Source organism: Coffea eugenioides, chromosome 2 (assembly GCF_003713205.1).
Source record: "Coffea eugenioides isolate CCC68of chromosome 2, Ceug_1.0, whole genome shotgun sequence".
NCBI classification, from domain to species: Eukaryota; Viridiplantae; Streptophyta; class Magnoliopsida; order Gentianales; family Rubiaceae; genus Coffea; species Coffea eugenioides.
This window is the reverse complement of record NC_040036.1, coordinates 19,543,141-19,557,901: the sequence shown is the minus strand read 5'-3', so window position 1 is coordinate 19,557,901 and position 14,761 is coordinate 19,543,141. Positions and strand designations below refer to the sequence as shown.

Genomic DNA, 14,761 nt, shown 5'->3' with positions numbered 1-14,761 from the left:
CCATACATGGTGATTTGCGTGTTTCCTAGTGCAAGAAGATGACGGGTGGGTCTCCCAAATCCCAATTATTGTTGATCTTAAATTATTAGGCAGCGGCAGCAGCATAAAATTAGTTGGGCTGCTTATAGTCGTTTCTTGAATGATTGGATGTGTGTGCGCGCGCCGATCACAATAAGCAGATGATTAATAAGTCAAACTTGACGAACATATTACGCTTTCGGTTTCAATGGAATTTGAAGCACTTGCAAACCTGGATGCTCTTGGTTAATGTAGATTCCGTTTGAATTAACTGTTTTTTATGAATGCTTTAGAAGTATTTACTGTAACAATGTAGGTGAAAAATTTTATTATAAATATTTTTAATGGTGTCTTTTAAAATATTTTTAAAATTTATAAAATCTTACAACCACCCATCACTATTCCCACCCCTCCCCTATCCTCCTCCCTCTTCCCCACCCTTTCCCGCCAGCCCCCTCACCTTTTGGTTGCAACCTGCGACCAGAAAATGGTCGCTGCCCACGACAAATATTGTCACAACTTGCGACTACAAGGGCGAGAGGGACAACTGGAGAACGTGGAAAGGAAGGAGGAGGGGAGGGGAGGGGAGGAGAATGGAGGGGGAAGAAGGGGGAGGAAGAAAGAGATAAGAAAGGGGAGGGAAAAGAGGGAGGAAGAGGAAAAAGGAGGGGGAAGGGGCGACGGGTAGTGGTGTGTTTTTAGTGGTAGGTGGTGGTGTATTTTTTTTATATATATTCGGAGTTGTTTTTTATATATTGTATAGATGTGATATTTTAAAATTATTTTTATTTTTGTATTATTATAGCATTATATATGAAAATTGTTTTTAAGAAATTGAGAAATCTAATCGGAGTGGTTGTGATTCGTGAACATCGTTGGAGTAGTATTCATGTGTAAAATTTTGTACCAGATCAGATGTGAATATTGAGACTCTTCGTCACTCCAATAGTTTTTGAGCGCATGCACAGCTCCCTTTGTTAGAGAAAAAGGGCGCCTAGCGGACATCTATTTTCTCATCTTATTAGAGCTTAGCCCCTTCATTTTAGCATGATTTATAATATATATATATATATATACTAGTGAGACGGCCTGCACGTTGCGCAGGAGTGCTAATATTTCCTGTGTTAAGTTGCTTAATTTTTAACCGTTATATATTTCTTATAATGTAGAGAGTTATATAATTATTATAAGTCTGACTTGAATTATAAAATAATAGTGCGGTAAATTGGTTGGGTGAATATAGTGTTAATAGTTTGTGAAGTATGGAGGATAGTTTGTACTATAGTGATTAATAAAGTACTATAATTGAGACAATGCAGTGTCGACATTTTGTGTGGTATGATTTGTATAAATTATGTAGTCTGGATGAGATAATTATAAAGATACCCGTCTATATTTAAGTATATCTCTATTACTCACTAAATTCCATAAATATGGGCCTATTTCCTTTTTTTTTGCACAAGTTAAAACATTTAATCAATATAATCACAACAATTATTTTTCTTTCATATTTTTGTAAAATGCCGCTCACTAATATTAGATCATTAATCCACATTAAGATCCATGTATTATACATTGTTTTTGAAATTTAAACTACTTTAATTTTTTTAATGTAAGAAACAATCTAATTAATCTTGCATGTTTGACTAAAAGAATAATAAAAAAATAGCATACAACATTGCTTTTCAATTTAGAGCAATTTTGAGCCATTATGAAAAATGAATATGCTAAAAATTTTATAATAATTATATATATACATTAAATATGGATATTTATTTAACAATATAAAAGTGAGAGTTGCCCTATAAACAGTGTTTTTTTGTCGAGCGGTTATCCTGCAATTGTTATTAGATATCCAAACTATTAGTAAATAACAAACTAACTATTCTTTTTTATAGAATGAAAAGAATAAGAATAAAAACAAGGGCATTAATAATTTGTAATAATTATATAGAGTAAATATGGATATATAGACTAATATATCTTTATAATTGTATGTTTTAAAAAGTAGTAGGATTAGAAACCATTTTTAGTCCAAACCCTTGACACCTTAACCGATTTTGGTTATTTGTGATAACAATGTTGGACTTCTCTCTCTCTGTTTTTTTTTTCTTTTTCTGCTGTTCAATTTTTAGGAATCGTGCAGTCAAAAGTTACTCCTGAACATGCTAAACAACCACTGCATTCAACAATTTTACAGAACACTATTTTATTTCATTTTTTTTGCAATATATGCATTGATCTTTTTTGCAAACAATTTTATTTCATGTCACAGTAATAAAATTCATTTTTTAAAGTCACTAATGCCAATAATAATTTATTAATTATTTCCTCAATAATTGTGTCTTTACAGAACACTTAACAATTTTATTTCATGTTAAGCCAACAATAATTTATTAATTGTTTCCTCAATAATTGTGCATTTACAGAATACTTCAAAAGCAAATAATTAACCACAAAATTAACTTTGTACTAAAAATACAAGACTAACTTTTAAATTTTGTTTAAAAAGTAAAAAATATCACTAAATTCAACATTCCAACTTAAAGAGCCTAAATAAAAAGGTATATAACAACATTAAATCACATAAATATATTGATTGTATAGTTAGATGTAAGGAATGTAGGCAACAAAGAATATAAAAGGCATCGGATATTTAGTAAAATAAAAGAATATAAATAAGCATGAATAAAAGTAAAAATGGGAAAAATTTAACAAGCATCATGATTAAGAGGAAGGAAAATGTGGGAATTCTCATCTCTCTAATAGGTTTTCAAATGACATGAACAAATCAAAAGTACAAAACAGTAGATTACTCAAAGTCAAAATGGCAATTTTCCAACGAAGAAGAGGAGGGTTTCAAAGAAACATGTAGAAACAAAAAGTGAGGCATCCACAAAAGTGAACAATGAGTCAACAAAAAATAGGGTCAGAAGACAACAAAATTACCAAACAATCAAGCAACTATAGCATGCAGCTTGAACGAAGGAAAAAAGGAATGGCATAACTGAAAAATAAGACAAAACTAAGGCTAAACTAATACTCAAGAATAGCTAAGATGGCCTATCTCTGCGGATCACAATTAGGCAAAAATGATGCAAACAAAGAGGAACAAAGAACAAATAAATTACAAAGAAACCACTCAACTATAACATGCATCTTTGGTCTCCTGAGTAAGGCAGAAACAAGAAATGGCATTAGCGAAAAATGAAGGACTACTAAGGCTAATTCTAATGACATAAGGAACTGCCAAAGACTGATGCAAATGGAATTGCCGAAAAGCCAACAAAACCAACAAATACAAAAGCCATCAAAGTTGCTGAAAATTACGTGATAACCGCTGGACCAAAGGCGTTTTTTAATTTTTTTTTTCTTAAATTTTAAAAGTACCTCGGGTTATCACTCGTTAATACTCGAAAGCGTACTTTGGTGAAGGGAGCAAGTAGACAGGATCACCAGCCCACTTCAGTCTGAAAGCCAGATGTGTGTAACTCTTGAGCACAGAACTCTGTCACAACTTTCAAGATATACACGTTACCACGCGCGGGTATAATCCCTAGTGTGTGGGCTTTACGTGGCCCATTCTTCAAGTGAATTTTTTATTCCTCAATGGGGTTTTTGTTTGGCCCATTTCTCTTTTCGTTTTCCCCATATTTTTTTTTGCCTAATATTTTTGTTGCAGACTTGCAGTTCTCGTGAACACAAAAGGATGGTAACATCATTGAAAATAAGCTCACTATGGTTTGAAGGGACATTTGCAAAACCAACTCAGAGAGAGTCTAATTCGAGTATCACAGTTCGCAAACACACTACTTTAACTCAAATGAGCAGAAAAGTTAATGCTCTAGCACAATTCGTCGATGCTCGAACAAGCAGGAAAATCGGTGCTTATTAAACCACTGTTGAATACAGAGTTGTAATTCAAACCACCACTGTTTGAAAAATTTCCTTATATAGAGTTATATATAATTCAAATTGTGAGTACACAACGTACCTCTTATACGTTGTCTTGACCCAAGGAATGCAGCAAAAAGCGAAGAGCGAGGGTCCTAAGAGAATGGAATATTTATGATCTGCTAATAAGACGCAGACGCAGACGGATGGGATCCGCCTAGTTTATGGCCCATTGGGCGGGCTGCAATGTACTCTTGTACCCGACAAAAGCTGACTCGTCACGTGGTCGAGTATTGCAAGCAGAATTGTCCGGACCACGTGACCTGATCGTCCTGACCCGAGGCTACCTTCGTCAATTCAACCGGTAATATTCCCTCCTTTTTTTGTTTCTTTGTTGACTTGATTGAGAAAATGATGATTGAGATGAAAAAGAGAGGGCAAAAGGGCACATAAAATGCACTTGTTGGCGGAGTATATGGTTATTATATTAGATCAAAGTGCGCACTCCACCGCTCCCCCACCCACTTTTGTTAGAAAAAAGTGGGGAAATTTTTTGGCAATTATTGATGAAAAATTGACTTTTGGTGTTGAATTATCTGCAGGGCTCTCTATCATTTTGGCACTTTTAGAATCTATGGATGCTTTTGTGCAGCTCAAAAAGCAGGTTCATGATGTTGGAAACTTGGTACTGATCGGTATGGTATATTCATGAACCAGGAAATTAAACAAGGGACTCTCATTTCTTTACTATATATTATCAAACCGGTTTCGAATTCTTTTTCTATTATCAACTCAGGGAAAAAGGAACAAATTCTTTGGCTAGCTATCTATAATTTTAAATCTCAATCCTTTACAAAAAGAATAATCTTAAAATAAACTAAACTACTAATCGCATGTTCGACTCCTCAAATACTACTTAAGATCCGTTTGGAGTTGCGGTACCTGATTAAAAAGTATTTTTTTTTAATAAAAATGCTTATTATGTGTTTAAGTACTTTTAAATATATTGTTTGGAGATATAATTCTATAAGTATTAATTATATTGGATAATTATTTCTTTATTTCTTTATTTAGTTGATAATATAAGATAAAATGATTAAATTTAATATTTTATTTTTAAAATCACCAAATTTGTGCTTTTAATACCAAAAGTTTCACTTCTAATTTTATAAAATGATATTAACAAAATGCTTCAAAAGTAGTACTTTTTAACATTTAAAATTACATTTTTACTAAAAGCATCGCCAAATAAATGGGATCTTAGTACTAGGCGACTTTTAAGTGTGCAAATAATGTGCTTAATTGATTCTTATTCTACAAAAAAAAAAAAGAAGAGGATTAGCAAATGATAATAACATATAAGCAATCACTAGGACCGTTCTAATGGGAGCTTTTAGAATCTATTCTCTAGATTCAGAATTTAAATCATTCGACTAACAGTTGAAGGGGAAATTCTGATAGAAAATTCTTTTATACTAAAAAAAAAAGTTTGAAATCATATGACTAATAACTTCCTCCTCCCTTTTTCACATACATACGCCGTAATTGTAAAAAATAATCCCACAACAAATATACTCAAATTTCCTAGCGTTAAATGGAAAGGAAAAAATTGATAGATTAAACTTTTTTTAAAAAAAATGAAGAAAGCAAGCTAAATCACCTAATAATTACGTTAGAAAAAAAACTTTCACATAGAGTGAAAAAATATGTGCTTCTAGCATGAAACTATATGAATATTGAAACAACCAGGAAAATTAAGCTACCAAAAGTGAGGAGACTGGACTGCACACTCAAAAAGGGCAAAAAAAATAAAAAATCAAGCCTCAGCTCTTGGATGTGGCTGTGGATTATGCGTAGGATGATGAGATGTAGTCTCTTGATCCTCCTGGTTCATTTCTTGATCAGCTGCTTCTACTCCCCTCGCGGCCACCGGGATGGCATCGCCGGAAGAGCTGCTACTGCGGTGTTCTGCCGCCAACATCCGTCGTGGCACCGGAGAATCGACACGGCCATCTACACAAGCGGAACACTTAGCTTCAACCCAGCTTTCGAAGTCATAGTGCGGCCCATGACCGAATACCCCCCGCCCGGAACACAGCCTACCTATCATAACAGCAAGCGCACCAAGTATGCTTATCACGGCCAAAACCGCAATTACTGGTCCAACTGACCCGTGACCCGAATGAGCTGCATAGGCTTGCTGCTGAGCAGCCACCACCATTGGCGGCGGTTGCTGTTGCACAAAAGGGTCTAATAGTGGTGGCGGAGTGGACATTCTGATGCGAGCACCCTGTGGCCTAGAAAAGATTACACAAGTGCTTAATTCGCGCGTCTAAGTCTAGAGTTTTTACAAAGCCGAGTTATTTTCTTTCTTTGTATTTTTACCGATTGAATATGAGCAAGAGACGGGGGAAAAAATTGACGAAGGAACAAGTAATTCGAGGCGGTTTTGTTTAATCACAGAGGATTAGAAAAGGAAGAGGGCAAGAAGAAAGGTAAGGTATATAGGTGTAATGGGATTGTTGTTAATGGTATAATTATATTTCTCAGGGACCTTTTCACGGGTACAATGAGAACTGTGCGAAACGGCTTTTGACAAAGATGGTACGGTGTCAAATTGACAAACGCCAAAAGAGAATTACCATCATTCTATCAGCCGAGATGGAGATGGACGCTGCATGCTGCGGTTTGCTTGGGTACGGGAATTTATTTTATTTTATTTTTTTTGACACGATAGTATCTATTTTAGATTTATTTCTACTCTATGTTGGAAAGAAAAAAACGTAAGAAATATTCAAGAAAAATTCGAAGTGACTGAACTCACTGATTCAAACGAATGCCTATGCACTCGCAGGTAAACTTTTTAGAAAAGTTGACAGATTTTTTAGAATGCAATAAAGTTTTGATCCCTTGGATCAACGTTCAAATAAAATTTTAAAATTCTTTTGGTAACTAATTACTTTAGTAATCGTTGGATCTTGACTATGGGAATTGGGATGGTATATATTCGACCTTTAATGCCTGCTTTGAAATGAAAGCCAAGTCTCCGACAAATTGGGATTCGATCGATTCTCTTCTTTTCTCTGTTACTCTGCTCGTCCTCTGTTTTATTTCCCAGGTTTCTTAGTTTGGTTGGGAGTTGGGACCACTGATGAGACTGTTGTAGTACCGCTTCGGACCTCAGGATTATATTTCTCCCCACGTGTAATTACTACCCTCGTCCCAAGTTGTCCGTGGTATTTCAAAATTTCGACCTTTTATAAATAATGACTCCACTCGATGGTGATATCAGTGAATTTATTTTTAAAATTATTCTTAAAAATTTAAAATTCAAATTTGAATGATAAATGCTAGGATAACTCATTGAAACATTCCAAGATAAAAAATAATTTTAATTTTAATAAGATAACAAATATTTTGAAACATTCCAAAATGAAAAGCACGATACTTTTTTTTTATTGAGAGGGAAGGTGTAATTCATAATTAATGCAGTACATGGGAAATACAAAATGAAAAAGAGTCGTAGTCAGCCAAGCTTCAATCCAAGGGGAGAGATTGGAGAGTGGCCTGCTTAATTAAGTGTGATTAATAGATCACTAGAAGAAAGCTTCTATCTTTGTGAGGAAAAAAAATTATAATATATATATATATATTTTGTCAATAATCAATTCTTGTTCTTATTCTTGGTCTAACCTATACCAGAGAGGTGAGAAGGAGAGAATCACACCTACGTACTAAAGGGATCCACTCTACTCGGTACACTTTGGTATAAAAAATCGAAGGATGTCATGCACCAGTGAAGTGCAACTGCTTATAACCACATGCATTAAGATTTGGTGGCCACCACCAATGCATTAGTACACCCATCTGGTTCGGCGATGGTTCGGCTCCCTCCGAATTATCATTGGACCTCTTCAAGCCCTCCCCTTCCTATAGCGTAGGAAGCTACAGTATCAAAAAAGAAAAAAAAAAAAAAAAGTGCAGCTGGTTGTACTTTGGCCGTTGCCAGCTTCCAAGAGAGAATAATGTTTTACTTCTCTCCTTCTTAGTTCTGAAACCAACCCTTTCAGGTCATCAATGTTGTGTCCCCTAATGCAGTAAATGTCTAATGCAGAACAACTGGTTATTAAATCGGATTTCCTACTTGCTCGAGTATCCTAGTAAAGACAAGGGAAAAAAAAAAAGAGAGAACAATGCCCAACCTTCCCCCGCTTTTTTCAAGGATTACTTTGTCTAATACTATATATATATATACGAGGAGGCAGGAATAAATGGCTGAAACTTTCTGACTAAAAATAATTGGTACTGCTATTTTGTGACTCTCGTCTTTTCAACTTCCAAATACACACAAAGAGTACTCGTTCTCCTTACCATATTCTGAAATTGCTATGTAGGCTTGGTTGTGTGTTAAGGTATGAAGCCAATGAGAAAGCTTCAAAGGCGATAAATCAAAGAAAATTAGGATGATACGAAAGCCGAGAGATCAGTCAAGCACTCAGGAATCGAAACGCCGGGGGGTTTGCGAGGCGGCCATATAGCCACTATGAATATACCCATGTCATGTATCATGTATGTATAGCAAACTTTTTAATCTTGAGCACAAAAAGTTTATGTATGGCACAAGATTGCATGCACTGAGAGAGAGAGAGAGAGAGAGATGCTTCTGTTTTATTAGTCAGACGGAGACAATAACAACAGAGATACCCATGAATCCAGAATATTGAATAGTACGAAGGTTTAGTCAGTCCGGATCAGTGGTCCGGGCTTTGCTACTTATTTCTGTTTTCTCATATCGGGTACCGGTTTTTTCTTGTCTGCTTTCTCTTGAATTTATATGCTTTCCACTCTTATTCTCTCTTTTCTGCAAATCACAAACTTCCAAACTTCAGTTCTGGACACTCACTGTGATAAATTTTGACCAAATTGTACGTACAGGTTCGTGTTGGAGACCTTGTTATGATTGAAAGAAACGAACTTTCGAGTTATGTTTTCGTTTTAGTAACCTCCCTTGCATGGCAATGAGAGCAGTGACTATGTAAGTAGTTCACATAAGTATTACTAACACAGCATCAAACCAAAAGATTGGACGCCTTAACCATAACGACGTCAATCATGGATTAAAAATTTAAGCACGATAAAGAAGCACGCGCAAGTTGATGCAACTATAAAAATTAGCTAATTAAGGCGGAGAACTGGGGTAAGTTAGATATCTTCATCACTCTTCATTTTTGGTTTTTTATGAAGAAAAAGTTCCATTAGTGCTTTATCAAGGGAAAGAAAAAGGTAATTATGTTGATTGCCGCTTTTAATGCTTCTTAGGGGTTAAGTTAATGTTAAATCATAGATATCTATCCACTAATATTCTATCCTGTCGTTAAGAACATAATACTTATTCTTGCAGTCATCCACAACTAGAGCTTTAAAGTAGTAATAAGTTTCAATACAAGCAGACCTACTTGCCCTTTTCATTCCAGGCCTCTAGCATAATCTTTTAGTAGTAGTAGTTTACAGAACCACATTTCTTGCGGATTTGTCCGTCTTGGCCCGTGAGCACCCCAATATTTCCAAGCTTCACCATGGATGCTGCAAAATCTCTCGAGTAAAGATAGGGGTACGTGCTATAAAAGTTAACCATCTCTGCTGTTTTTGGATTCCCCATTAATGCTTGATCAGATTCCAGGAGCCCCGTGTTGGTCATCAGGTTTTTGTAATATGCATTATCGAATTTGTAAACCGTCTGGACATCCAGAGGAGCTAGCTTGCTATTTGATTCGTCTACATTTGGACAAGTGCCTTGCAGGGATGCAACCATTGAAGCATCCAATAGGGGATCTGGCTTACCGGAGCCTTTGAAGTCAAACAGTCTCCTCTTGAATGTGAAACATTGAGCATAACCAAGAGTATGTGCTCCTGTGTACATATAGATCGCAAAGAAACAATGAGCTTATCTAGATCAAGCATATAGAGGAATCAGAAAGCAATTGAGATATCATTCTTGAAAATCAGAATTGAGAGAAGCGGATCTAGTAATACTACCGGAGAGAACTACCACATCTCTTAAGTCGAGACCATTTGATGCAAACTTTGCAACAATGTTATCTAGAGACTCAAAAGGCGTTGGTAGCTGCTCATTTGCTGCTTTCGTACTTGCTGTTAATGCATCTCTGCGACCCAAGGAAACAGGCCAGAAAGGCCCTTCTGACTAAATAATGAATTAAAAAAAAGTGTATTAGGGAAACTTTAGTCAGTGGATGTGGAATGAGCATGCTTGACTTCGACTAAAACTTTGATCCTTACCAGAATGACAGCTTCTCTAGCTGCAAGAGCTAATATGTCAGCACATGATACAATTGACGGGCAAGCTCTTTCAACATCTGCTTTAATGCTCTCAATGACCTCAAATCCTCGAGCTGAATTTCGGTTCGGCAAAGCATTCTTCTCGCCTTTGAAATTTGGAGTATCATCAAGAAGCACTGAACCATCACAACCCTGTATAGAACATTCTGTTCTATCAGCATTAAGCAATCTATAACATTTCATGATGAAGTAGTCTTTGGCGTTTAAATGCACCGGACAACTATAAATTTTGTCATGTTGCAATTTGTCAAGTAAATCAAACTGAACTATTCCTTCTAACATAATCTGGACAATCAATTGCATAACTCCATTGGATGTTTCCCTAATCCATGCACAAATGCAAGAGTCTTTAGCTGTGAAGACTAACATATCTTGTTCACCCAATTATTTTAGCTTGGTCAGACAACTAAAGAGAAATTGTTTGTATAACATGTTCTCATTGAACTAAAAACACTGTACTTTCAAATTGCAAATGCGTACTTTGTATTTCCTGGACTTTTTATTGTTCACTAGAAATTTTTAAGTTGCACTATTGAGCAACTCCAACCTACATAATTCTTTCCTTCGTGTTACTTCTAGTGGAAAACATACTTTCTTCCTATTTGGACTTTGAATGGATACCTTCTAAACTGAATGCAGAAGGAAAGGTGTTGTCTGCATGATTTCAGTATTTTTTGTGGAGTCAAAGGATGGGAAATTGGAAATACAACATAAATTACAGGAATGCTGTTAGAAACGGGGCTGGAGAATTCTGTTACTTACACAAATAGGCAAAATGCTACTAGCTTTAGCACCAGCTAGAAAATGAACTATTAAGGGCCTACTTGTAGAGGATTCTGTTAAGAGAAAAGTGCAGCTGATAAATAAAAACCACGGCCTTTTCTTGTTCTACTTTATGGGTAAAGAAAAAGAATTCTTCGCATGTAATAGCTGTAACCGCCAGTACATGGTACCAAGAATGGTTATCCCTCCTTCAAAATAAGATTGATCGGTTGCCACAAACTTGATCGAAACCGAACCATGAAAAGTATCCATAGACATAGTCAGGTGCTTATGGCGAACCATGAAAAGCATGCACAGACATAATCAGGTGAAAATGATCTCATTTGTAATGGGAATTACATTCACGAAACAATCATGGAAATGCAAACGAAGCAGGGATGCAGCCATTCTGGTATCATTTCTCAGAGCTGCCCAAACACCCCAACGAACCATCATAGGCAAGTTAGGACACAAATCATCATAAAAGTTATAATCAAGTTGGCCATTAGCTAAGGGCTCAAACAAGAACATCATACAGAAGAAGATACCAAGGTAGGACAAGGTTTTACTGGCCATAGCTTTTGAATATCAGATATTTTGAGCAGGCAGTCAGTGGTGAGTGCAATAAGATGATGCTGCAGTTTATATAAGAGAAACAACGGCTATTGGAGTTTGATTATTGGTGGGAGGTTATGGAGTGGTCTTACCACTATGTCCTGACTGTCTAGTGGCCATGTAGCCTCAGTTTGTTGTTTAGTCAATATATTACTGAAGATAGGTGCACCATAATAACTTTCAATCAGATTTCGTCTATTGCAATTCATCAGCTGGAGGAGGATTAGATAATGCCGGGAAATTGTAAGCACTTCTAAGAAAAGAGGATTTAGCAAGGCAGAGATTAAGGCAGAAAAAAATATTCTTCAAACACAGTGGAAATTTTTTTTGGCAGTCAGTACAAAAAATTTGGATTTTGGATGAGAAATTTGTCGAGAATAAACAAATTTCCAAGGTTAAAGTTAATGAAACCGCGCGTGCTATTTTATGATCACATCACGTCATACAACCTTACCTCAAGCACAAGTATGTCTAAGAATGTGGATGACTGTATTTCCATTGGGATCTGGTGTAATGTTTTTAGTCAGACAGTGTGTAAACATTTCCTGTCCTACAAATTAATCAGATAAGACCTTCCTCAATAAAAGATGATTTTTCCAAGTTCAAGGAAACTGGCTAACCCTTAATGATAGATCCAGAGCCATTGTAAGTCAATCGAGTCTTTATTCAATTAAGTAGGATAAGGTCGAGGGATTTATAAAACCTAAAGAGCTCCACTACTACACCAATAAAGGTGACAAAAAAGCCAGCAAGCAGGAGCAATGGATAAAGAATTCACTGCAGAAAAATGGCAATACAATGTACAGTGCCGGGTTTTCTTGAAAGAAACTCCAGGTGTACGATTTTTGCTTAGGCTATATATCTCACTGAGATCATCAGGATTCTGAAGTGCTGTTTGTTACTAGATAAAAAGGTAGCACTCAACTCAGTTAGAGAACTAGAATAATAAACATACCACATTTAAATCGTGTGTTGCAATGATGTAAAGAATATCAGAAAACTATCGGACAAGGGTCCGAACGGTTACCAGGAAAATGTTCAGGGCGGTTTTGTGCAAAATACACACGGCGTAACTCACTTTCAACAACGTGTAATTATAGAACAAAATTTCGTGAGCCCCACACTTGGTGTTAAAAATAAGGTACGAGATAAAATCTGAATCTTATATTTTCTTGGCCATGAACTGTCAGAATTGTTGCAGGACCTGCCCCTCTTCCAACACTATCGTGCTAACACTGTAAGGAATCTTTTGCAAGTCAACGATAAAAGTAGATGGCAAAAACATGTACCAAAAAAAACAATAGTGCGATCAAAGGTTATGTGAGAAGGAACAAGACCAATACTTAAATTCATCCACCACATGACAAGATATAAGAATCATGCGTCTTATGGTGACCTACTTAGTCAAGGAACGATAATAATTCATGCCGTCTAAGCTCATAACTTTCTCCAAAATCAATAATATCAATTTGAATTTGCTATCTTCGTGCATATTACGTGAAAACTGTGTCAAGAATTTGATGAATAATTTAACTGTAGGACTCTTATTAGAAAACTATAAAGCCCAGATGGCAAATTGGGAAATCAAAAGAAGTTTAGATGAAAAACGATTCATTTTGCCCGTCAAGCCCCATTGAAAGCAACCGGAAGTATATAGCAATAAAAGGCAAATGATATATTTCTGGCTAGTATAGAAAGCAAGAGAGCAGCAGCATGTGCCATTCTGTGATACGAGAACAAAACTGAGAAACTTACATTTCTCAAAGATTAACAATAATGTTTTATGGAAACAAATTAAATACAATCTTTTATTCTCATAAAGAATAATAGAATGAACAACACAAACTTCTTCTTTCTTTTTTTTTTGGCACAATTAGAGGGGGAGGGAATATCATTTTCTTAAGACACATATTTCCCAAACCAAGGGAAAGCTGAGATAAATAAAGCTTTGGTGCAGCTTGGTAATCATCTTGATTCTCGCATGCCATGATGTATTCGTGCAGCTGTGCTTATTGGTAGATGGCTGAACAGTCCTCGTACAATTGTTGATTGACTACATTTTCTTTAGCTCTCCAGCCAAAAAAAAAAAAAAAGTTGCCAAACTTTTGTACACTTAGCTAAGAGTGGTAATGCTGCAAAATTGGGTAGAAAAAGCATCAATTACACCACAGCTTGACAAGTCTGGATGGGAACAGAGACACTGATTGGCTTCCCCCTGCCCATGGTAAAACCCCTGGTTCCGTCTGGCATTTTAGGACCCTTTGCATTTTGCCTTGTCAATGGTGCCTCTCCAAGGATGAAGATGCCGTTATTCGACTGTGGTGACAAGGAGAGCAAGCCGCGCCCACTGTGACTACTGGTAAGACGGTGTCGAGGTTTGCCACGCCCTTTGTTCCATGCTTTCGTCTTTGATGCGCCTGAACTTTCATAACCCTTCACAAAATTTATCAAAGCTAAAAATCATTAGCTTTTGCACTGCCATTTGCTTCAAGAATAACAGTGCCCTGGTTGTTTTAGCATGCGCGGAGGAAATTAAACCGCCAAGATGTTCTCGAAGAATGACTGTGATATAGTAATATATAATGTTGAAAGATGATTATGGACGCATTGGCTACGGCAAAGTGGCTTATGCAAGTATACTATTTTATGAACCGAGCTTTATGTTGAAGATGGACATTCAGTTCAATTGCCAACAAGGTGTAAAAACTTCAGCGGTATAAGAAGAAGGGAACTAACGTTATTTTCTGGAGGTGAATCCGAGATAATTGGGCGAGGAGACAGTTCAGGTGATACTACGCTGGATCCTGGTGGTGTCTCATCATCATCTAAAAGACCATCAAACTCTGACTTCTTGCTCTTCAGGACGGACTTTGGCTGCAAAAAGTCCCATTTATACAAGAAACCTCAAATTCATGTGGTAGGGGAAAAGAACACGAGAATTAGAGATGTGGTAGTCAAATAACCGGTTGATTAAACGTACCGATCGTCTTAGCAAGCACCTGACGCGTAGGCCTTTTCTCCAATTCTTTTGGTCATTGAGTTTTTCAACCTGACGAGATAAATCCCGGTGGTAAATGCTGCAAAATGAGCAAAAAGGGGACCCCAAAAAAATTTT

The 14,761-nt window shown here is 36.4% G+C and overlaps 3 protein-coding genes across 3 annotated transcripts in view; all 3 read right to left on the bottom strand.

Annotated features, from left to right (window-relative positions):
* Positions 1-5,728: 5,728 nt before the first annotated feature.
* LOC113759058 lies at positions 5,729-6,187 on the bottom strand. The gene has a single exon (XM_027301678.1). The coding sequence runs from the start codon at positions 6,185-6,187 to the stop codon at positions 5,729-5,731; it is 459 nt and encodes a 152-aa protein (XP_027157479.1).
* Positions 6,188-9,288: 3,101 nt separating this feature from the next.
* LOC113763682 (peroxidase 10) lies at positions 9,289-11,608 on the bottom strand. The gene is made up of 4 exons (XM_027307579.1): positions 11,392-11,608; positions 10,210-10,401; positions 9,949-10,114; positions 9,289-9,822 (listed from the first exon to the last, which is right to left on the bottom strand). The coding sequence occupies exons 1-4, from the start codon at positions 11,605-11,607 to the stop codon at positions 9,404-9,406; spliced, it is 993 nt and encodes a 330-aa protein (XP_027163380.1). The 5' UTR covers position 11,608; the 3' UTR covers positions 9,289-9,403.
* A 1,922-nt stretch (positions 11,609-13,530) lies between these two features.
* LOC113759046 overlaps positions 13,531-14,761 on the bottom strand; it is an 11,337-nt gene continuing 10,106 nt past the window's right edge. Inside the window, exons 5-7 of the mRNA XM_027301675.1 lie at positions 14,627-14,723; positions 14,383-14,520; positions 13,531-14,079 (exon numbers count right to left, since the gene is read on the bottom strand). Of these exons, the coding sequence (XP_027157476.1) occupies positions 13,807-14,079; positions 14,383-14,520; positions 14,627-14,723 (508 nt within the window). The 3' untranslated portion in view covers positions 13,531-13,806. The remainder of the gene's footprint in view (positions 14,080-14,382; positions 14,521-14,626; positions 14,724-14,761) is intronic.

Excerpts from the sequence above, each read along its gene's own strand:
- LOC113759058 (XM_027301678.1), bottom strand. The coding sequence starts at position 6,187 with ATGTCCACTCCGCCACCACTATTAGACCCTTTTGTGCAACAGCAACCG.
- LOC113763682 (XM_027307579.1), bottom strand. The coding sequence starts at position 11,607 with ATGGCCAGTAAAACCTTGTCCTACCTTGGTATCTTCTTCTGTATGATG. Across the intron at positions 10,115-10,209 it reads CTAGAGAAGCTGTCATTCTG|TCAGAAGGGCCTTTCTGGCC; the intron begins GTAAGGATCAAA and ends TTCATTATTTAG. Across the intron at positions 9,823-9,948 it reads AGATGTGGTAGTTCTCTCCG|GAGCACATACTCTTGGTTAT; the intron begins GTAGTATTACTA and ends ATATGTACACAG.